This window comes from Syngnathus typhle, linkage group LG5, assembly GCF_033458585.1.
Source record: "Syngnathus typhle isolate RoL2023-S1 ecotype Sweden linkage group LG5, RoL_Styp_1.0, whole genome shotgun sequence".
Classification (NCBI taxonomy): domain Eukaryota; kingdom Metazoa; phylum Chordata; class Actinopteri; order Syngnathiformes; family Syngnathidae; genus Syngnathus; species Syngnathus typhle.
In genome coordinates, this window is record NC_083742.1 from 9,765,342 (window position 1) to 9,788,774 (window position 23,433).

Sequence of the window (23,433 nt, forward strand, 5' to 3'; positions counted from 1 at the left end):
ATAGTCAATGGAACTGTGCAATTTAAAGGTGGGATGTGGATTGTTCTATTTTAAAAATATCAATTATACTCAATCTTGTTCTTTGAATTCATAATAGCATTAGCAATGATCTGGTTGTGTGAGGAGGGAGGGGGTCTGTGCAGTGAAGTGGCTATTACATACATAAACAAAAGAGGTAACAAAGAAATGAAAACAGTGGATCAGGAGAAGTTATGACATACCTGAGATACCGTGATGGTGCTTCCCACCCCCTGAAGGCAAAAAAGAATGGGCTTTTACAGTATCTGACTCTTCATGACTACACTCAATATACCCCTTAACACTCCCCTCCCCACACAGAACAAAACACTGCAGATGAATCGTTATGTTATAGATTGATGTCTCTCTGATATTGTGCCTCACGAGGACGAGCATAGAACAATATAACGTGTTTGTGTTAAGCGTCTAGATAGTGGTCAGCGGGAAATAACAGGGGAGTGTACACAATAATAATTTAGATGTGGGGCGGGAAGTTAGGTGTGAGAGATAGTGCCTTCAGGTTTACACCCAACGAGGAGGCGAAGCCGTTAAGTCACACTTGGTAATCTTTAAAAAGATAACAGCATTAGGGGAGTCTTTAAACCATCATCTTACAGTGTTTTGAAGCACAACATTAGGAATCTTATTTTTCTCCCAAATTAATGATTTCTTGCCACTTTATGACCTGAGTGAGTGACAGGCAGGAAAGAGAGCGCATGTGGTGGATGGGAATGAGTGTCGAGAGGGAGTTGGGGGAGGTGGATGGCGGGGGAGAAGGCGTTGGGGCAGTTAAGGAAGGACAGCATAGTGCTTTGATTGAGGCCAAGATGATGGTCCTCCTCCCCTCCCTGTGGCCCTGCTCAGACTGCCTTGACTGAAGCATCATTAGGCAGTCACAGTGTCAAGGTTAGCTGAGGACGCTGTGTCTTGGTGCTGTAACCCACGGTAAGGGTCCCTCTAGGCTTTTCCCTTCCCCACCCTGATTAGCCACCAGCTACTGTTGGATGTGCGCTACCCACCTGGGAAACTGTGATGCTGCATTTCTTGGCCAGCTCTTCTTTCGCCTCCTCGCTTGGGTAGGGGTTGCTGAGGTGTGAGTAGAAGTACTCGTTCAAAATTTCTGTCGCCTGCTTGCTGAAGTTTCTCCTTTTCCGCCTGAGTGGGGAGTAAAACCAAAGAAAGGCCGGGCGAGCCTATTAGTGCGACCAGCATTAACTCATCCATTTGGATCGCACAAATTGCACAATCAATCTCGCACATAAATGGTGAAAATGATGAGGAATGGGCTCTAAGGGCCCCGAGAAGCAGAACGATGTACTGTGTCCTGCCGCAAGTCTCGTCAAGACAAAAGAGACGGGGGGGTCCGACCAACACACTGACAAGCAGACACGCAAACAAATGCACACACAACCACAAAACACATACAATGTTTAATTTGGTCTGTTGCTCTCTGATTTCCAGTCCAAGCGTGTAATGTGCAGAGTTTAGTGCCGTGGATGGGTGGGCTTCGTGATGGAGCGCGAAGCCCAGTCGGAGTGCATCTCGGTACATTATAGAAATCACGGCATGCACAGTTGAGCATTGTTCCTTAAGTGCCACAGCCCCAGGGATCTCCAGCAGAAACAAGCAAACTCTAACTAGATCTGGGTCCGCTTCCCTCCCAAGGGCACTACTTATCACATTCGTGAGCATTTGCTTATTTGTTGCCGTGTTTACTAGGGCCTAGCACAGGCAGTGGGCAGCAAATGTGCTTCCGCTCGGCTTGTTTGGCATAAACTTGTGGTGAGCCTCACAAAATTGCCCATTTCCACACTCAACATTTGCTTTACACATGACCTGACCCTCAATTCACTTTGTTCTTAGGTAGGCGGGGATAATTGTCCAGAAAACTGCATGGAGCAAAGATATTATTAAAACCTTCTATCTCTGCCATAACGGCCTGTTTTGACCAGAAAGTACAAACAATGTATTTGGGAATAAAAAGGGTTGCAAAATAATTAGCATAAACCTTTTCAAACATTTAACAAATATTAAATATACATATTTGTTAGTTTTTATATTTGTATGAGCCTTTGTAAACGCTCTAGAAATAAGAGATTTTGTGCGGTACTAGATAATCAAGCAATAAAACAATTTCAACAATCAAACAATTTAATTTGAAGTTTTTCTTTCAGATCTAATGCTAATGCTTTTAACTTTTTTGAAGTGTGCCACTGTGAGCTGTGCATCCGCAGAGAACACGATGCAATAATGCATTTTTTTTGTACGACAGTAGTTGATTTGAAACTAATAATACTCTATAATGCTCAAACATTTTTGTCAGAATTTCTTCTATTTTTTTTTATAATTTACAACTGCGACACAAAGATTTGGCTTCATGGGTCAAAGGGAAGCAATAAACTTGTGAATAACATGGACTAACCTGGCATCAAGGAATCTGGAGCGCAGGATCATGACAGCCTCGCAAGTGCTTTGTTTCAGTTGCATTTGGATGGAGCTGAATTTACGGTGGATGATTCCCACCATGCGCTCAATCTCTTTGGGCGAGATGGGCCGCGTACGAGACTGTTCCCGCAGCAGGTTCATCACATGGGTTGTGAATTCGTTACACGCCTGTCGAGTAGAAACACAGACAAAAGAAGTCCGTCTGTTTTGTAAATTGCACACTCACCAAAAATCCCCCGAATCCCAAAAATCCTTGACAATTGTGCAGATTTTCATATAGTGAATGAGTTTATGAGACGCTTCAAATCCGTACAATTGTTTATATATTACTTTGACATAATAGCTGAAGTCATGTATGAATATAAATGTCAATTTGCCATTTGGCTTTGGCAGAGTGAATTTAAACAGCTTTCAGTTAAATCGGTAATTCATACATGATTAATTAGAATAACCCATTTATGTAGTGCATGCTTGAGTAAAATTCGTTAAGTATTTACATTTAGATAATTAAAAGCTGGAAATATCCCTAAGAAAGATGCATGCACTTCTGGGAAAGTGGTGCATGCCCCTGCAAAGCTACCTCCACTCACTGAGAGTATATTAAGTCTAATTTACCTCTCTGGCTAGATGAAGCATTACTGCTACTTTTTTTTTTTTTACCATAATGTCTCTGTATTTAATGGAAGGATCAGAGCACCAAGTGAGATAATGATCCATACACTGGACAAATTTCACTTACAGTTACTGGAACACATTTTCTGTTTCTTGGAAAAAAAACAAAAAAAAAAGGTCTCATCCTATGACTTGCTAATTAATTTGCAACTTATAACACAGAGGGTTTTACTTTCCTCGAGAGTGCCTTTTTTCCTCAAGAAAATTAAACTGACAGTCATTTCCAATAATATCAATCTGTTTAATCACTAATTGCTAATTACATGGGGAACGGCACTTTTACATCTGTAAAATCAATATGGCGCCATGTCTTGGTGTGGCATCGTCGACAGAATTGGAGACCAATTCGCTCGCACCATCGACCCATGTGGACAGAGCAACGCAAAACTATTATTTTGAGTAAGTGTCAATGTTCACAGTATTAAATAGGAGTTTAAAGATAATACGCTGGCAGTCAACTGTACAGCACCCGAATCCAGATCTTGTCTCAGCAAACAGGTCAAAAAAACTGGTTTGAAATTAACCATTGGGGGTGCTTCAAGCTAGGAGAGAAGCAGAGCCTTCCTGCTTTGAGTCAGGAGGGCTCGTGTTTGATTTAAAGTTCTAGACAGTAGTTCATCCTCACCAAGTTCCTTAGGCATAACTTCACGAACCTTGCTTTGCCCACTGTGGCATAGTCATGCTTTGACAGAAAAGGGCTTTCTCAAAACATTTTTGACAAAGTTGGTGCTCTTAACCTCGAGACAAATGAAAACGTGCCTACCTGTTCATATTTCTCCAGCTCTGTGTGGTAGATCTGTCTAATCTGGGTGAGTTTGGCTCTGTAGTCGGAATGTTCAATGGAATTGTCAGCTGCCCCGCCCGAGGCAGCGGCTGCAGCTGCGGCGGCTGCAGATCCGCCACCCTTTTCTGGTCCTGCCACGCCCTCCGCCAGCAGCATGTTGTCCAAACGCATGAGTTGAGGGTCCGGCGGGTCCTCCTCTTGGGCGCCCCGGATGCTGAGACCTGCAGCGGCAAACAGACAAAGAGAGAGAGACTCAGATAAAGCAATGCCGTGACATACACATAACACACACTTCTTCATCCGACTACATATTGAGAAATCCCCTTTAGATGGAGTTAGCGAAATAATATAACCAAAATATAGTATCTAGTATATTGCATATCTGCAGTGTTGCATCCACTGTATCCATACATATATACTATGTACCGTAATTTTCGGACTATAAATCGCACCGGAGTATAAATCGCACCAGCCATAAAATGCCCAAAAAAGTGAAAAAAAAACATATATATGTATATAAGTCGCTCCTGAGTATAAGTCGGCCCCCCACCCAAACTATGTAAAAGAACCCGATTTATAGTCCGAAAATTACGGTATAGAGAATTAAAACTATTACGACTACATACTCTGCCCCAGTGTGATGTTTTCCCCGCAGGTATGAAGTCAGCACTTTCTGTGAATGCGCTATGTGGCTGCCATCTATGTCTAAACCTGTTCTTTTATTTACACACAGCAGTGCAAACTGTGTACGGTGAAGTTGACATGACAGCAACATCCATAAACTGACAAATTTTCAATTGTGAATTGGCACTCTTACTTTCTGAAGAGATTCTTACTTTGTGGAGTGATCCTAAACATAAAACTATATCTCCAGTGTCTCATTTTTGACACAGTGACTGTCAGGAACTTGGCAACATACCTGCTATTTGCTTTTTTAGATCTGAATGTGCAGCCCTGATTTGATGGCATTATTTTGTAGTACGACAATGAGAGCCCAATAAATTTCATGTGAAGTGTTTGTTCATTAATTCTACTCATGCAATCAGACCCTGCTGTTCTCTGTCTCGCCAGTCTGTCAGTAAGTGGTAATCACCCAGTAGATAGCATGCACTCACACCTGGACACACTGGCAATGCAGCTTTGATGCCAGACAAAAACAAAACAATACAATGGGTCAGTATAACAACACTTCAGTGAGACTCGAAGTACAATGAGTGGCTATTCAAACGTTCTGATTGGCAAAGTTGTTTCCATTCAATAATCCCTTTCGCAATTCAAGGATTTTAAACAGATCATTACAGCGACATTATGAAACGTTGGGCTTCTGTATTCCGCTCTTCAATAACTAAATAAAAAACAAACAAACAAAAAAACACCATCTGTATCCACTTCACTGTTGATTCCACGTTTTGTTGAGCTGCAATGTCACTGAAAAAGGAATTTGCCTCTATTTATGGATTGGCTGACTTTGAGTCTTTGAGGTGTAATGGTGTGAGAGGAGTGGATGAATGCGGCTATTTGTGTTGGAGGCATTGAGATGCTGGACAAAGCTCCATCAGGCTCACACAGACAAGCCAACCATGTGGACAATATGCCGCTTGCTTCACTAAGCCTCGTCCACATCGTACAGCATCTGCACAACTCTCTCACCCAAACCTCTCGTTTTGGGGGGGGGTTACCGTTCCAGCTTATGCACATGCGAAAATGGCACATGATTCAAATGTTGATATAATTCAGCATGCTCTAATGGCCGGTGGTTTGTCTGCCACTGTGGTTCATATTTTCCTAATTCACTATTTACTTGCTCTCAAATTCAAGTCGAGCTCCCGGGCTGTACTTTTTCCTCGGTGTTGCGGCCGGTTGTAGCTCGCCAGGCACGTTTTTCATGTCAGGTATATTAAATATAACTCAGTGTACATTTCCACAGCAAACCTAGTTGTCACTTTTACTCTACTCACTGTGTCCAAGGGAAATGCAGCAGAGGGAATTTACAGGTCCTTTCAACTAAATAGGCATAAATCACTAGTTTCAGTCAAACTAAATAATCACAGACCATAAAGAGCTACTTGTCTCTCACCATATATTAACACAAAGTCTATGTGTGCAATAACGTGGCCATTCACAGCAAAGCAAAACAGAGAGCGACATTAGTAAGTGACATGTAATCCTGTTAGTCCGCTGACATGAGGAGTGGCCGTGACATTTTTATCATACATGTCCATTTCTATTTGGGAAATCAGCAGGATAAAAATGATTACTTTGCTACCCTGTGAAGCCCACGGCCCCGCAGGAGTCCACCAAGGTGTATTTGAGCCACAATCAGCTACGGCAGGTCATTCATAACGCACACGTTTCAAAGGCTGATGCGTCGGGCTTCCATTCAAGTCAAGATAAGAAAAACATGGGGGGATGGCAAAAATGAAAGAATAATGTGTCTCTGTCTCTGCATCTTTGTTGGGGAAGCTTAAGTTTGCAGAATCACTGTCTCAACACAGCATCATCGCCCAGCTCTCTTGAAATAGACTCCAGCCAGATAATATCTTTAATTTGCTGTGTGGTTGACAAATCTGTATAGTAACTTGCAAAGCCGTAGTCACATTTTGAAATGCTGTTTGCCTGCACAAATCTTTATTCCATTTTTTGTCTGATGATATGGGTATTAAAATAAGTTTGGGCATCTGGGTTAATCCACCTCCATATTTAAAGTGGGATTTATCTCAGTGCGAAGGAACGTGCACAAGCTGTGTCACCTTGGTGCACCATCGCAACTTGAGAATTAAAAATCCATAGCTGTTCTGGTTACTTCACAGAACTCCAATGACACTGGCGGTTTTAATTACTAGAACTCATTTAATCATGTAAACAAATAAATAAATAAAACAAATCGGCCTCATTTGTCATTCAAACAACAAAGGTGCAGTATTTCCTCTTTGTGGCTGAGACACAAGGAGAAACTATGATGATCCATCGCTCTCAGTCAGGGCTGGTTCTTTTCTTTTCTTTTTAGGTTTCATGCATTTGCTGGACAAAGACAATGTATAGGTTCTTAATCCTATTTAACAAATGTATCCGTCTGTTGTCTCGTCCATCACTCCCTGCTTGCATCACTGACAGTGATCCGAGGGTTGCCTCAGGGCGTTTTGCTTTCCTCCCACTTCCTCTTCCCTCGTGTCGTCCGTTATTCTGTGGGCTTAGGTGACCTTTGGCCTGTTGCTTGTTTACTCTCATCACCGAAGTGCGAGCAGGAGAGCCATAAAGGCAGAGCCCTGCTGGGTTAATGTGGCTTGCTCAGGAGGGAAGGGGCAGCATCGGGGTCCTCCACCTCATTCTGCTGCAATGACTGCACCGTCAAACAGCAGACAACATATGGGAAGATATGCTGCCACATGCAGATATCATCTACATTTGTGGATTTATAGTCCCAAAAATAATCTAGCAGAATTTGTTGCGACAGACCAGTTTGAGCGGCGTGTTGCTGTTTAATGACACACGCTGTGATTGTGTCCACCACAGGGCATTCTTCTCATTACAAGTAACCCTGACCTCCTGCTGCTCTGCTCCCAGCCTGTGCCTTTAGTCCACTGCTCCAGCCACATATCGACACCCTGTTCATCTAATTGCATTGATCCGGAAAGGTCTCCCAAAGCTAACTAATCGAAACAGAATTTATTTTCTGTCAATATTTGCAAAGGTCATCTCTCTTAAAGGTGTGCAGCAGACAGTGGGCGTCTGGGTGGAGAAAGAGGAGGAGAAAGATGGAGCAAGCCATCTAGCTTGTAACTGGGTCTCGGCCAAGGTGAGCTATAACTCCAGCTTGGCAGTCAGGGTCCAGGGCTTCTAATCCACCGTTTTATTAAAACTCTCTGCCAAAGCAACACACCAGAGAATACGGAGAGTTTACAGTATTTATTTCACAAAGGAGCCAGTGTCACCATTGCCGTGTTCCTCGTCTCCTTTGACTTCACATCATCGTCTTTGTTGAGACGCCTGGATCAGTCACTTACAGCTCCAGAAGATGGGAGCAGGATCAAATTACCACTGAAATTCTTTTGTTCTGACAAATGAAACATAAGGATCCGCTTTCACTGATGTTCTGAAAAGGTTTTCTTCTTTTTCTTTTTTTTTTGTTTGAAACCTTGGCCTACATCTACATGGCACAAAGAAACTGAGAGACTGCCTGCGGGCTCTCTATTGCATGCATGTACAGTAATTAACATTCCATTAACACATTAATACACATTAACTATTCCCAATGTTAATGGCAGGGTAATTACCATACCTGATACCACACTGTAGGGAGGCAAAGCACATTAGCAACTTTGTGTGTCACTGTCTCGAATGAGTGAACTAAAATGGACAGATTTAAAAACTGCTCAAATAGCCTTTGTCTAAACCAGAAATACAATAATGAACATATTCATAGAATCAATGGGGTAGATGTGTATGATGGCACATACAGATTTTTTTATACATCATTAAGGAATGGCTCCAACTTTGCAGAGCTTTCATGACTTCCTAGATTTTGTCCACCGACGTTGGAAGACGTATAAGATTTATGCGGAACCAAACTTAATTCTTTATTAATTAGGAAGTATGTTTCAAAACGTCTGTCTACCTATATAGTGTATTCAGACTGGTGGAGGGCTTCCCAAAGATAAAGCTTGGCATCATAATACACCACATAACAAGGATTAAAAATCAATGGCTACATTTTGCGAGCTGGGTGGTTGCAAAGTAGAATGATTCAAGGAAGAACACAACCTAAACAAGGGAATCCCTGTCTAGAATGATGATGTATTTCCTAGCGCAGTGAGTGATAAGCTAATCAGCTGTGCTGACAGTGAAATGTTAGAGCCGCTCAGTGCCAGCGCTGGGTCAAGACTTCCCCCATCACACACCCACAGTACACAGAAAACAGGCAGCAACTAGGGTAGTGGTGGGCTGGGCTCAGATGATGAGTGACAAAAAGTGGTCATAAAAGACGATCTCTGTCAGGGCAGGTAGCCTTGATGATAATCCCCCTCCCTTTAACCACCCAACAAATGTCTGCCACAGTGGCGGAGGCTTTGGTAAGGTGCCGCTCATGACCTGCTCGTAAAGACGAAAGGAGCTGTGGTGGGCTCAGCATGGGAAACAGCAACCAAAACGAATATCTTGAAGACATTTTGCCAAGCACACTAAAATTAATCACTGTCCTGCACTGGCAGTGACATTTGTGTGAAGTGACACCTTACATGACGAACGAGGATGCGAGGAGTGGGGAGGAGGGCTGCCGAAACAAGAGGCACTGTCACTCTCAGTGATCACGTGCGCATGTGCATGTGTGTGTTTATATTTGGACGTGTGAGTGGCTGCTCTCGAAGAGTCCATGTGGGCAAATGGCCAAGTGGTACAGTGATGGCTGACCAGGCCTGGTGGTGGCGGACGCACGCAGCGGTTGGCAAGTCTGGCCAAGTAAGTGGACAAGGACCTTTGCTACAGATCACAAAACACACTGACCCACCAGGATTACAGCACAGGGCATCAACATGGGGCTTACATAGTTCGCAAGGTCTGCTTTACAGATGAATGAGCTCCAATCACAGAGATTCTTGTATAGTAGCCCTGAACATCTACAAGTGTAATGGACTCAAATGGGATGTCTAAGAATAGTTCGGTAATGTGTTTGAGTTAAGAGCTCAACACTCAGACGTCTTGCATTTCATCGTGCTGTTACTTATTTGCTGGCTTTTAAATTGCTTTCTTTTGTATTGTATATTTAATGTATTGAGGGTCTTGAGCTGCTCGTCTCAATTTTCTGCAAAGGTGGACTGATTTGTTATTCAGACCCCAAGCAAATAATGCAAATGTGGCACTGAAAGCCACTTATGAAATACCCCAAGGCAACTAATCAGTCCTCCTCTTGTTCCAGCCTTTCTGTAGCCCCCTAATTAGAGGATGAAGATTGCATGAAACCAGGTCACACAGCAGGTCTTGTACACACAGATAAACCACACATTTGCAAGAAAAACTTTGTCCAGACACCAAGCTAAGCCTTGTTATTAATTATTTTAAACGCTCAATGTAATTAATCCACTACGTTTGACAGTTATTTTCTAGATAAACTGCGTTTTATGCAAAGCATTTTCTCAGTGTTACTATATATGATATTTTTGTGTGCGTCTGCATGCATACACAAGTTGGCATGCGTGCGTGTGAAAGCGACATGGACGCATAAACAAAGAAACGGCGTTGGTAGCATACAGCCAAGCATGATCCACTGCCAGAGAGATTATTCTTTGCAGTGGCATTCTTGCAAGAGAGTTGACAGTCCATCATTTAGATTTTGCAGTGTATTCACGAAAAGGCTGCATTGCCTCAAGCAGAAGGAGCTGCTCTTTCCCCCAGTGTCTTTTGTAGGAACGAATCCAGCTCTAAATTGTAAAGCCGAGTCCTTTGCTCAGCGTGCTGGCGTGTTAAGGACTCTGCTGTGAGGTAACTGAGGTTACAGCTGAGCTTGATTCTGAGGGAGAACTGCTAAAGCTCACAAAAACACATCCACTTCTTGTGTCTTAGGCTGCACGCACCTTCACAACAGCCTTGTTTCCGGAATCATCCAGAGCCTGATGTTGCAGGTTACAACTAGGTCTGCAGAGTGCAACGCGAGGAGTGGGTGGGCAGATCAGGTCCGGGCCAACAACAGCTTGTGACAGAAGCAGGCCAAAGAGGATGCTGAGACACGCACAGACTTAACAGGCAGCCGGCCTGCCATCCACTCTTTTTCAGCTCGCCTTAAAGTCAACACATCACTTCACATTCATTGCAACTGTCTCTCTGACGGACAAAACAGAGTTTGGTATTACCATAGGTGGAATAAGATTGGAAACAAATAAGAATGTCTTTCGAATGTCCTCGAGAGGATAACCAAAACATTTTGAGCATGTAGTAGGAGTGTAATGAGCTTTACACCACTGCAACCAAATTTTAATAAATCTTTAGTAAACATTATAATCTACCAATCACCTACATAGCCAATTAAAACAAAACATTTTGCTGTTAAATTTTCAACAAACTCGCTATTGTATTAGCTCTTATTGGACAGAATATCTTGGAAATGGTTTATACAGATTAAAAACCAAGAAAACCAAAGCACCAAATATTGCCAGAATTCTATTTCGACCGACAACGTGAAGTGTTAGAGTGGGCATTGACTGTGACTTGTTCTCTACGTTATCCAAGATGAACTGTGCAGTCCCACTCATGTCACCCTTGTCATCTGTGCCCAATCCCCCTCTGCATCAAATCCCCCGCTTGGACTTCACTGAAGCAGAGATGAGGCGCCGCTGAAGCAACACAACAGCTCCCGTTGCGTCTCTGCACGAAGCGAAGGAGGGGCTGGAGGGGGGTAGAGCTGGGAGCCCGTGCTCATAATTACAATAATTAACAGTTGCAGATTTAATTGGAAGGGAAGGCATTAACAGGGCGAACACTGTGGACGTGCATGCAGGGGGAACCTCTGCTGCAAGACGCCTTTGTCTTCCCGGGCAGCTAATGGCGCTTTGACTGCGGTTGGCAAGTGCTGACACGACACAACACAACCTAGTGGAGGGTTCAGATGGCAGGGCTTGTCAGGACTCAGATTGGAGGTAGATAATTAGGTGACAGGTTAATGAGAACGCCAGCTCTTGAAGCCATTTCTTTACTGTATGTCAACAATTAATGGCTTTGTTTTTATGTTTTTATTGTTCACTTGAGTGGAAAACAATGACTCACCACAAGCCTGAGTTCTGTTTCATGGGCATAGAAACTTGAACCAGATTTGTTCTACTGTTGGATCTTGCGCTTTTACTGGGCAGTAATTTCAGATTGAGATTGAGGACTAACACAACGAACCCTGGATTATCATAACAAATGAACCCATGGTTATGGTGGTGAAACACATTTTATTTGGAATACATTTTTATTGAAACACTAACTAGATCAAGTGGTTCTGTAATAACATATGATCATTGTCATTTACTTGAAAGAAATCTGAAAAGGTATCTTTTAACATACTCAATGAATTTTTGCAGAGTGTCCTCTGAAAGGGTTAACACACCACAGAGTTAGGAAAATGTAATCTCAGTTGGCTCATGGTGATCACACTGCATGACCTTTTCAGAGTGTATTGCCTCATGTCAAGCTCTGAAGACGTCAAGCTCAAGTGAAGTTGGAGGTCAAGAACAGGACATGGTAACCATGAAAATACACCGGAAAAAGGAAACCGAGCCCCATGGCCCTGAGTGTTCGGTTAATTTGCCGTATTATGTTTCATAACCTTTTTGTGAAATTCTATAATGCTCCCGACGCTTAGAAAAAAAGGTTGCGCTTTCTTTGCAGGCGATTTATTGGCAACAAACCCACTGAGAGGTCTTCAGACATTCGCCCAAGCACTCAACACCTCCTATTTTGCAGTGAGTTGTACCTTGCCTGTGGTGGCCAATTAAAGTGCCATAAGATAAATGGAAACCCACAACTTTGATGTCCATCTTTTTAATAAGCTTTGGTTAAGAAGACATCTCCGTGAAAGGGTTCAATATCTTCACAGTGTGAGAGAAAAGAGGTTTATTCTAAAATGAAATGCCATGTAAATACTGCTGGAGGTTTAGGCTGGGTGGGGGATCACAGTGTTGGCTGTGACTTTGGTGTTGGCATTCATTATCTCCTACTGCAGTTGTGCAGATTAGTCAGCGAAAGATGATTTTTAGAGCCTCGTGAAATCAAACCTTTTTACTACTGAATCAGCTTTCGCACTAACAGTGAAGTGTTCTTTTTTTCCTCACTGTGTTACAAAAAAATCTCAATTTATAAAGCGCTTAAAACAAACTGCTCTTTATGTTCCAACGTAATCAAGAAAGCTGTTTAATTATATGCACAACAACAACGAAACCCTTCAAAGTTAGCAATGCACGACAGTAACAAGGGGAATGGTGTAGTGTAACAATATCGAGAACGGTGCATGGGGTAATAAACTGCATGAATGTGTATGAATGTAAGAGAGGTGGAACTGGAGCATATATCTACACGGGCCAACGGAAGTGGTCCTTTATAAGTGTGTGTAACTCAGTCAGAAATAATGTAAATGTCTGGAGAGTCTTAAGAGCGAGCAGGCCCGTTTAAAAGCACCCTGTTTCAGCCTAGTAAAACAAGTCAATAAATACAGCGGAGACGCTGCTGCTGTCTTGTGCTCTCTCCTGAATGAAAACAGAGGTGAACCGCTTATTTTCACTCTGGCATCAGAGCTTGACAGCAGCATTAATGTGTGCTCATACATTCTGACTATTGCTCGTCACAAGCTATATCTGTCAACATTACACTCAAGTGCATTTTCAATGCAAAACAAGTGTACCTTGGAACTTGTGTTTATGACTTCTTGCGGTCAGCTGCTGAACACTTCATATGACCAGGCTTCTAAATGTTTATACAGGACCCCTCCCACCCACTCACTTCATTTGTTTGTCTTTTTGTTGGTTCTCACGACCAGAACAAACACAGATGGATTACGCACCGAGTCTCGGTAGGCCGGCAGTTAGCAGCTTCTTTCTGCCCGCACTCCAAATGGGAAGCCGATGACACAGACTGAGGCTAAATGGGAACACCATTAGGAAGGCAAACACTTCACCGTGATAACTTGTACCTGATTACCACGGGAAAGCACAGGCTTGGTTCCTGTTTTTTTTTTTTTTTCTTTGACTGTGTCAGCACGTAGGGAAAGCAAATATTTCACAGACTACGCTCCCTGCTCTTTAATCCATATGCTGCATTCTGTTTGACACCAAAGACTCTGCATGGGTTTGCGGACTAAGAAGACCTCGTAGTCTCCATGCTCGGGAGCTCTATTACACAACAAGTACATAGAGGTCACACACCATATCACACTAGGGCCAGCGCCAATCCTTTATTAAATTACCTTGCTATCTTATATTCTGTCAGCACATTGATAGCGGGGTTATCTTTTTCATTTATGCAGCGGATTTTCAGGGATTATGCATTAAAGATTAAGGGGTGTGTATGTCCGATACCTCAGCGCAACAAAATGCAATATGTGAGGAAATACGTGGCTGATATGTGTGCAGAAAGGGAGGCAGTAGAAAACAAATCTTCAGCAGCCAGAGCAGGACAGGGTTTCTTCTCCTCAGACAATACAAGCTGTGACTATACAGAATGTTTCCCACCTAAAATACTGTGGTAAGCAATACAAATCCCTCGGACAAAATGAAATGTATTAAACATGTGGATTTCATAAATCTCCCTTCCCTCTGTCTAGGTCAGAGGTATATTCACTGTAGAGCTCAGCAGGAACATTGTTACTTGGAGTCGCAAGTGCTCCGAGTGGCTTCTAAATGAATGTCAGCAAAAGCTGCATGTGTATGGATCTTCACGGCAACACAATTCAAATCATTTACCCCTGCTACTTTGAAAGAGTATTACAGTGGTGGAGGGATTTAAAGGTCTGCTGTTGAAATATAACAGCTGGAATACTCAACCTGATAGGCAGCAGGACCTATGAAATGGATATTCACTTCTGAAGGTTACCAATTCAACAACACCTTAGTTCTTGGGGCATACACTATGCATTGCAAACAGTGGCAACACACTAGTGTGTACTATTTATCTATTTGAAAGCGACGAGGGACCACAGTTAAATACTGATTTGGGATTCTTTTCACCTTGAGCAAAATACAAAAAGTAGAGACAGTCTTAGCTGTATGGCACAAAACTGCCATTGCCATGCTGACAGAACATCACCAGTTTGCTGGGATCCATTTGTTTGTTACGTATCCCTCTTCAAGAAATATAACAGTTTATCTGAATAATTTGATGAATTCTCTTTTTGTAATTGGCTGAGCCAACAAATCCTCTTGAACCTAATTGTAAATAGCACAGTTAAATAAAAGTAAGTTCCACCTCAAAACTGTAGGGGGTGCCCTGAAGCATACAAATGAAGTTTATATCGTGTTATATATTTGTTGCTCTGCTGATGTGGACTGTTCAAGTTTGAATGTGATCATACCCAGAAATCGTCAAGATCGTTTGAAGGGTTGGGTTTTGGCTTTAAAACCCGGTGTGGTCAAATGCGGAAGCTGCACAGACCTACGACATGACCGGCTGGGAGAAGAGATGAAAAGAATATGGCGGAAGGCTTTACATGTGAAAGGAATACCCTTGCCCCGGAGCTCACGTTATGGCTGAAGCTAAACAAATACTGTAATTCAGCCTACCACATCCAAGCCACTTTGGTGCTATTGTATAATTCAATCATTATTGTGACAGCTAACAATTACTTCATCATCACATAAAGACAGATTTAAAAGTTGTCAAATTAAATATTAAAAAGGGGCTGCAGGCTGTGCGGATTTATTTAAAGGAATAACACCGATCGGTGATGAAATGAGGCACCTATATGCATATTTAATGCCATAGGGAACAAATGCATATATTATTCCTCTAGGCCACCTACTTTGTAATAAGGAATAGCGAGTACATCGATGTGGTAATGCAGCCCAGTGGAAATATGAAAGAGAAATTGGTTTTACATAATGATGTCAAAAGGAATATGGCTCTGCATGGTCATGCGGAACAAAGATAAGATTCTCTTTCTCAGCCAGTGAATATTGTGCTAATGGTTTCTTCATTTCCTTAAAGCACGAAGAAGCCAGCTTTATGTGAACCTCAGATGAGCTTCTATTGAATGAAGGTAGCGTTTATCTTTCAATAGCAGACAAGATCTGTTGAAAATGCCCGTGTGGTGCAGCGTGCTGAATGTAAAAGCTTTGTCGCGTGTTGAAATAAAGAGAAAGTGACAAGTGACAGTAATGTTATCACATTTTCGACACAAGGAGGTTTGAAGTGGAGAACAAAGCAACCAAAGGCAAAGCAAGAGGGTTAAATCTCTATAAGGAACAGAGAGGAGGCTGCAATCCACATAGTCAGCATCCACTGGCGTGAACAATCGCTGATCAATACGCACATAAAAGGCTCATTCTAGCAAAAATTCACAAATAAATGTCATACATTTTGTCGAACAGGCACAATGTGCGCTACATGGAGGATTTTCTTTGACTGAAGATTTTTTTTTTTTTAATTATCCTTTTGTTGAATGTTCTGGTGCACAGTTACGCTCATCCTCATGCAATAAGCGCCATTGTCTCCGATCCTCCCCTTCTAAATGGTTCGGCCTCCACCATCTGCAGGCGTTCCCAGACACTGCCATAATGATGCATGACTAAGTACAGTTAAAGTGTTGCAGTCTGTTGGCGAAAAGCAGTCAAGCACCTTGCTATAGTGTCACTACAGATAAACCATACAGCTGAAGGTTGACGTTGGATAAAAGGCAGTGACGGGCCAGCTGATGTGTGTTTGTGCATGTGTGCGTAAGTGTGGTCGCATGTGTACGTGAGCCGAGAAACCGTGGCACAGCAGATTTGGAAGTTACACTTAACGAGGATGTGAAATACGGTTGGGCACGGTGAAATGAAACGCTATGCTGCAGTCTGTTGAAAGTAGGACACTTTTTCAAAGTTATTCTTTCTGCCGTGGAGCGGCCATTGTGCTGCACAGCTCTGGTTTTAAGGCACGTCGCAAATTGTGTTTGTCACACACACTTCGGCAAATGGTTGTTGGATAGAAGAAGCAAACATCTTCAGATGCCTTCCTTCTGCATCCCTCCAACAAACACGTCAATGTATTGGCACGTTTTGAACAAGTAGGCAACCCAGTAATGGTAGAACTAGGTCAGCTGCCATTTTTTTAGTTTAATCACAGCCAGATTTACACAGATACCAACTTAGTCTGATTATTTTCAAATCTTTTAAACCAATTTTTTTCTCTCTTTTTGTTTTAAATATTTAAATTATTATTATTTAAATTATTTAAATAGTTTTCTGTTGATGCTGTTTAAATGCTGCCAATGTTCATTCTTTTAATAATTATGGAAAGCTATTTTTGTTTTCTCTGCTTTGCTTCTGAATGTCGCTACTGTTTGTAAATGTTTTTAGGTGTCGTGTATTTGTGTGTGTGAATGCATAGGCCTGCATTTTGACAGTAGAGATGCATCGTTCATTTTACGGTATCTTAGCCTTTTCCTCGTGCCAAACTTCAATAAATTGCGTGGGAATCATTTAAATAGTTTTTATTAAATATAAATAAATAAATAAATACTTATAGGCTGAATTGAATACGTAGATTTTTGTTTAGACTTCACAGAGGCTGTTTAGTTTGCTAATTTGTGATTACTTCATTCCTTTGTGACATTCACAAACCTGCTCTCGGACTAGTTTTTAACATGTAACATTCTTCTTGGTAGATAATCAACATTTACTGTCGTTGAGTACAGCAGAGACAAGGAAGAGCTCAATATACTGTACTCTGTTTGGCAAAGTCTTTCATGTCAAAACGCTCCGTTGACTGTTGCCGCCTCAGTCGGGTTCACTGCCGCGGCTGCTTTCATGTAAATGGTCTTGAATGTTATTTTTTAAAGACTGCATTTTAAAGAGAAAATCTCAAATTCTGCCACCACATCTTGTCACAAACCCTTTTCTTTACTATCGGCCCCCCTTTCTCTCACCCGCTTGGTGCTGCTGCTGCAGCCGCAAACTGCATAATTGATGCAAATACTGTCACATGTGTCAAGAGTGGAGACTCTTCTAGTTTACTTGTGTGGAACATTTTAACGGAGGACATTAAGTGGAGAAAGCGGCCTCATGCTAGGGGTGGAAAATCATCTTGTCAGTGGTCTCATTCACATAGCCTTCAGGATTGTTTCATCAAGGTGATTGAGAACAAATAGCAGGAGAGACTATTCCAGCCATGATCGTCCATCCACCATTCCAATGTTAGATTCCAACTGTTCTCTTGTTATTTGTCATTTATCCATTTTTCACCAAAGCATCCCAAACAAAGAACACGTTTTGTATATGACACGGATCTGACAATTATAGACCAATGCTTTTAAAGAGCACTGATGGGCCAGCTGGAATGAAGACTGGGGTGTAGAAACAGGATTCATTTACCATGACAATACATGAAGAGTTATGTAGAATTGTAACATTCCTAGCCATTTAATGAACCATTTTCACTAATGTCTAATTTTACGGTCTATAGTGGTAATAAAACACACCGCCTGCTGCACTGTTTCTGTCTATTTTGAGCTTTGTCTGAAACAATGGTGCATAACAGAACAGGCAGGCAGACGTGCACGACTTTCCCGTGCACGCAGACATGGAGAAGCTCTTGTCTGCTGTCCTTCCCCCCTCCCCCTACCCTCTTGCTTCCCCTGTCCTCTTTTTTGAGCTCCAGTCTGTGCTGGAGATTAAGTGACTTGATCCTGCAAACATCTGAAGAATTCAGCTCCACAAAAGGGGTCAGACAAAGGCCAGGGGATAGCCTTGCAGGTCCACCTCCATTAGCGGATCCACAGATTTGTCACCGGGAGCACTAAACAAAGACGCCTCAAAAAAGAGTCGGTTCACCTCTAGATGCAAGATCAACATCGATACTAAAATATGTCTAAGAATAATGGCCATGAGTTACTTCACTCTGCGCAAGTGCACTCTTGCAAACTATTTTTCCAAGTTTAGTGAGAGCTGGAATACTTAAGCCAAGTGCTGACTGTCTCTTTGTTTACATGTCTCTTGATATAGACTACAAAAAATACCCCGAATTTTCCAGGCGATAGCATTCACAAAGAATCTGGGGGCCGCGAGAAAAACATTTCAGCTGTAATAAGCCTCCTCCATGAGAGCCTGAAACATTTCAGAGAGCTCCTTTGAAGCTCTCACTATGTTGACTGTTCATTTATGGACTGTGCTTGGAAAGCTTAAGCGCCATATCACTATAACCTCGCAGTGCATGTGCATTAATAATTGATTGTCAGTGCAAGTAAACACCAGTATAAATATAAGAATGCTCCAATCAAAACAAACTCGGCTACAGCCAACCTTAAGTTGTATTTTGGAGAAATGCAAGTATACTGTATTGTATTTGCTTGTGCCATGCCTGTTATTTGGAATACTGCAGCATTTTTTGATGTAAAGATACAATTTACGCAGGCAGCTCCATCCTTCATCCTGCAGACAGACATTTTTAGTTGAACCTGCTCAGGAAGAGATTTGGAGGTGTTGCTCTTGTGTAGTTACCCTTTAGCTTGCAGGCAACATACTGTGAGTTTACGACTAACACAAGCTCATTTATATTACTTATGGTGAGGAATGTATATGCCGAGCCTGCGGAACATGCTGACCTTGTCATCGTAGCAGCATCCAGCCCTGCTAGTGAGGAGCCCGCTGGTATTCAGGTACCAAACGGCGCTCTGCTCATGTTATACATAAAAGAAAAACTAAGGGTCTCTTGAATATGACAGCAGAGACATTGCTTACTTAATATCCAAGCGATGTAGTATGCTTAATGAGCTCTGATTGAAATGCTTCATTGCATATTATGTAAACATAAAAAGAGGTCCAATCTTCTATTCGGCCAACCTGCTTGTTATTGACGAGAAGAAAAAATTGTGAGGAGTACAATGCCATGAATACTCACACTTATGCTATTTATGGAGCATCTTCGCTAAGTCTTATTTAGGAGGATGTGGACTGCAATTCAGAATTCCGGAGCAAGTCACACGTCCTTTTTTTTTTCTTCCTATAAATCTTCGTTATTTCTAATGGCACTTGTGAAAGCTAAAGAGTTGAGCAGAGCATGTTCTCTTTATAACTGCAGTCACTAACAGACATGGCCAAGCACTATGGGTTAATGTAATATCACAGTTGGATGCCTCCTCAACTCACTTACATTCCCTGTTAGCTGCAGAGCCATTCTGTGGGAGGGAAAAATGCATCGTATGAAAGGTGCTGTAGCGAATGTAATCACTTATGTATAGTCATATAAGCGGTACAGCCACAACATTAGATACGTCTCCAACATCATGCATGTCCCGGTACAACTGTATTGAAATTCTGCTATTATACTTATTGTTATTTTCTTTTATTGCTATGTGAGTCACTGATTTTTAGAATGCATGTCTAGCTGTAATTTGTGATGGAGCAAAATCGTACTGCATCATTATTTCTTTTAATTGATGACTCTAAAAAATAAAAAAATAAAATACATTGCATTATTGCACATCTCATTGGATTGTGCCGGTGAACCAAATTTTGCAGTCCCTGAGTATATAAAACAACGATGACTTTACACAAGCGTTGCACAAGCTCTAAAATGTTCATATCTCCATAGCTCCACTTTGCCAAGGCGAAAACGTTGGTCTAAGAATAGAAATATGGACTGTAAAAAGTCCATGGTTCATCTACCGAGACTGGCATAGCAATTAGGAATGTGAATAAGAGTGTAATTGAAAGCAACAGGAGCAGAAAGAAGCGGAAATTCATCAAGGCAAGCATGGAGAAGCACAAATGAGCTCAGAGCGAGACACAGAGAGCCTCTTCCCTATTCTTCTTCTCATTCTTTGCCTTGTGAGACACACCTAATCTCTCCGGCCATTACCAAACAATGAAATCAGTAAGCAAACAACTCTTCTGACTATAGTTTTCCTTGAATAATTCTAAAGAGGCTAATTGTTTTATTAGAGGTACACATAAATATCTCCTGGACTGTCCCTCCTTCCAGGCACTGCAGATTCATAAAGTTAGTGTTAAAAGCACACCGGTGTTAAAGTGTACAGCCGCAGGGACTCAATAAACAGTGGGACGAGATTTATAAAAGAGAGAAAAGCGGAGCTAGATGTGTAACATTAACCAATTAATGTTTGCTCACCAGTCACAACCTCTGGAATTGGATCGGCTCTTCTTAACATTTGGAGGCACTGAAGAACTTTAAACGGTGAGAAGGTCAAATGTCAGGGTAATGTGACTTTTATCAGCGGGCTTTATTGGATGTGTTGTTGCTCGGTGTGTGTTTTTCTGTTGCCTGTGCTGGCAAGTGAACACAACAGTGCAGGCCCGCCATGCAACAGCACCGCAGGTCCACTGTCACTAAATGCATCCCCAGTTCTCCTCTTCCTAGACATGGGCTTCTCCAGCTGCAGCCTAATTTCCTGTGACTTGCCTAATTACTGTAATTAAGGATTAATTGCCATTAATTATTCACACATAAGCTCATCGCAAATCATGGGGTAAATGTCTTATGAAAGCTGCCATACAAGCCATGTATAAACACACTAGGATGCTCCAAGCTGCCGGATCGATCAGTCAGTCCTCCACAGCAAATATTCAAGCCACACTTTGGAAAACATTTGAAGTTTTTCTGTTTTCAAAGCTTCAAGTCACGTCAATTCTGCAAAACCTCACAGACAACTTAGTCATGACACATCACACGCTAAGAAATGTAATTAACATTTTATGCTTAGATGCTGTGGGGGGGAAAGGTACATTTGGAGCAAATGCTCCATGAGCCATTTGAAGCTTTTTAATACTGCAGATTATTTTCGCAAGATGGCTTTCGATGGCTTTAGTTCATCATTGGGCCATGCTGCTAAATACATGCTGCACCAGCATGGGGTAACACATTTTAGATCAAGACAGTGGGATAACAAGAATTTAGACCTTTAGTCAGTGGAGGGAGAATTTGCTCTGATCAGCATTATCGCTGCCATTTCATTTACTGAGCTGAGCAAGGCCTGCTTTATACTATGTTTGTTAGATTAATGAGCAGAGCAATATTTTATTTAACTGCTGTGGTCTTGGATCATGTTTGGTTAATTGAGATTAATTTAAGCTTTGAGTCCAAGTTATGACAGGGAACCTATATCCCCTTATTCAGTTTCAGTCCTTGACTTTAGAGTGTTTAATATGTGCTCAATTTAGAGTTGCTCACATAAGACCATCCATTTCTGTTTTGGTTATATGGCATTTTAACTTGAAGCTTACCCTTTTAAGTATCACGTGTAATTTTGAGTTTACAAGAACATCAATGTGATAACTGTTACTGACAAACACAAACGTGCTTCATTGTGCTCCGGTGTCACAAAGGAGCTCAATTGCACAGGGGGACCAAATCATGCCAAGCGCGTCACCACGTGAGAGCCCACCGTTTCTAACGGAGCGGAACCTGCAGCCCCCATGCATTTCATAATCCAGCATGTAATGCATCATTGCATCACTGACATCTAATTGATACGTCCATATTTATTGTCCGCTTCCCTCAGCCAGCATCCTACTCTTTGTGACATTGTGTTTATAGACTTTCAAACAGGTTGATCCTGGTGATTGGAGTTCACGTGCTAATTGGTGTAAATACAAAGATGGGAATTGTAGACACTCACTTCGCACCACCGCTATAAATTGTGGCTCTGATGAGTGTGTGTTTGTGGCAGAAACGCTGCCAGCTGGAAACCAATATTTCTTCCGCCAGACTCCTCCTTTGTTATATATTCAAAGTTTACAACAGCTTGAACATTTTAGACAGTCTTGAACGTTTATGTGGACTACATTTACATTTAGATGTCAACCTTTAAAGTTTTCATCTTGTTAGGAAATATAATATTACCTGAAAAGATATTGTTTCTCTGGTACAGGGCTTGTGAAAAGTGCAAGGCATTGGAAATTGCTTATAATTTTTTTAGCATCCCGAGGTCAATACAAAGACTTTTTTTAATAGACAACACTAATAGGGATTTCTTATTATCTTTTATATTTTTTTTATTGCCTTATTATTGCCTTTTTTTCCAGGAAGGAAGGAAGGAAGGAAGGAAGGAAGGAAGGAAGGAAGGAAGGAAGGAAGGAAGGAAGGAAGGAAGGAAGGAAGGAAGGAAGGAAGGAAGGAAGGAAGGAAGGAAGGAAGGAAGGAAGGAAGGAAGGAAGGAAGGAAGGAAGGAAGGAAGGAAGGAAGGAAGGAAGGAAACTAATGGTGTTATTTTGATCTGTTCGTAAAGCCCCATTGATTGATTAGTTATTTGACAGCCAGAATAGCATCAGAAAACAGTCTGTGCGACTCCTATTTTTGTGCAATGTTTCTTATCTGCTCCAAATGGCTTCATTTCTCTGAAATATGAGACACAATTATGCAGATATGAAATAGCGAACTTTTCCGCTGATTAAAATCATGTTTCACGCGTAGGGTTTTACGACGTAAACACGGCATGTATGTTTTGATCTTGCCTTTTCATTTTCAACTTGGTTCTTTTTTCAACTATGTGCTGTCAGCAGATGTCCTTCTAACGGAGACAAAGAAAATGAGAGGGGGCTGGATATCATCAGCATAGAAATGAGCCTCCTCTCGATGCTCCTTCTAAGGCACAGCCACAGCACCGCTTCAGCCACTGCACTACCTTTTCAACTTGCAAATGACAGTGTCACCAAATGCTATCCTTCCATCAATCAAGTTGGGGGGGTCATGAATATACAAAAGGCAAAGCGGAGCCTGGCTGCCTCCCGCAGCTTTACTTGGCCCAATTATACAGGCTCTGCTTTCTCCTCTGAGCCTCCACTTTTTGTTTCAGTCTAAAGGGTACAGTCCTCGCAGCCCCGGGCTTAATCAAGGTAGGT

The 23,433-nt window shown here is 42.0% G+C and overlaps 1 protein-coding gene across 5 annotated transcripts in view; it reads right to left on the reverse strand.

The window, feature by feature from the left end:
• The window catches only part of pbx3b (pre-B-cell leukemia homeobox 3b), a 55,098-nt gene that overhangs the window by 9,338 nt on the left and 22,327 nt on the right, over positions 1 to 23,433 (reverse strand). For 3 of the 5 annotated variants that reach the window (XM_061279691.1, XM_061279693.1, XM_061279690.1), the window contains exons 3-5: positions 3,899 to 4,140; positions 2,441 to 2,631; positions 1,038 to 1,173 (exon numbers count right to left, since the gene is read on the reverse strand). In XM_061279691.1, the coding sequence (XP_061135675.1) occupies positions 1,038 to 1,173; positions 2,441 to 2,631; positions 3,899 to 4,140 (569 nt within the window). Of the gene's footprint in view, positions 1 to 221; positions 252 to 1,037; positions 1,174 to 2,440; positions 2,632 to 3,898; positions 4,141 to 23,433 lie in introns of all 5 variants that reach the window. The other 2 variants (XM_061279689.1, XM_061279692.1) reach the window with 1 other exon arrangement.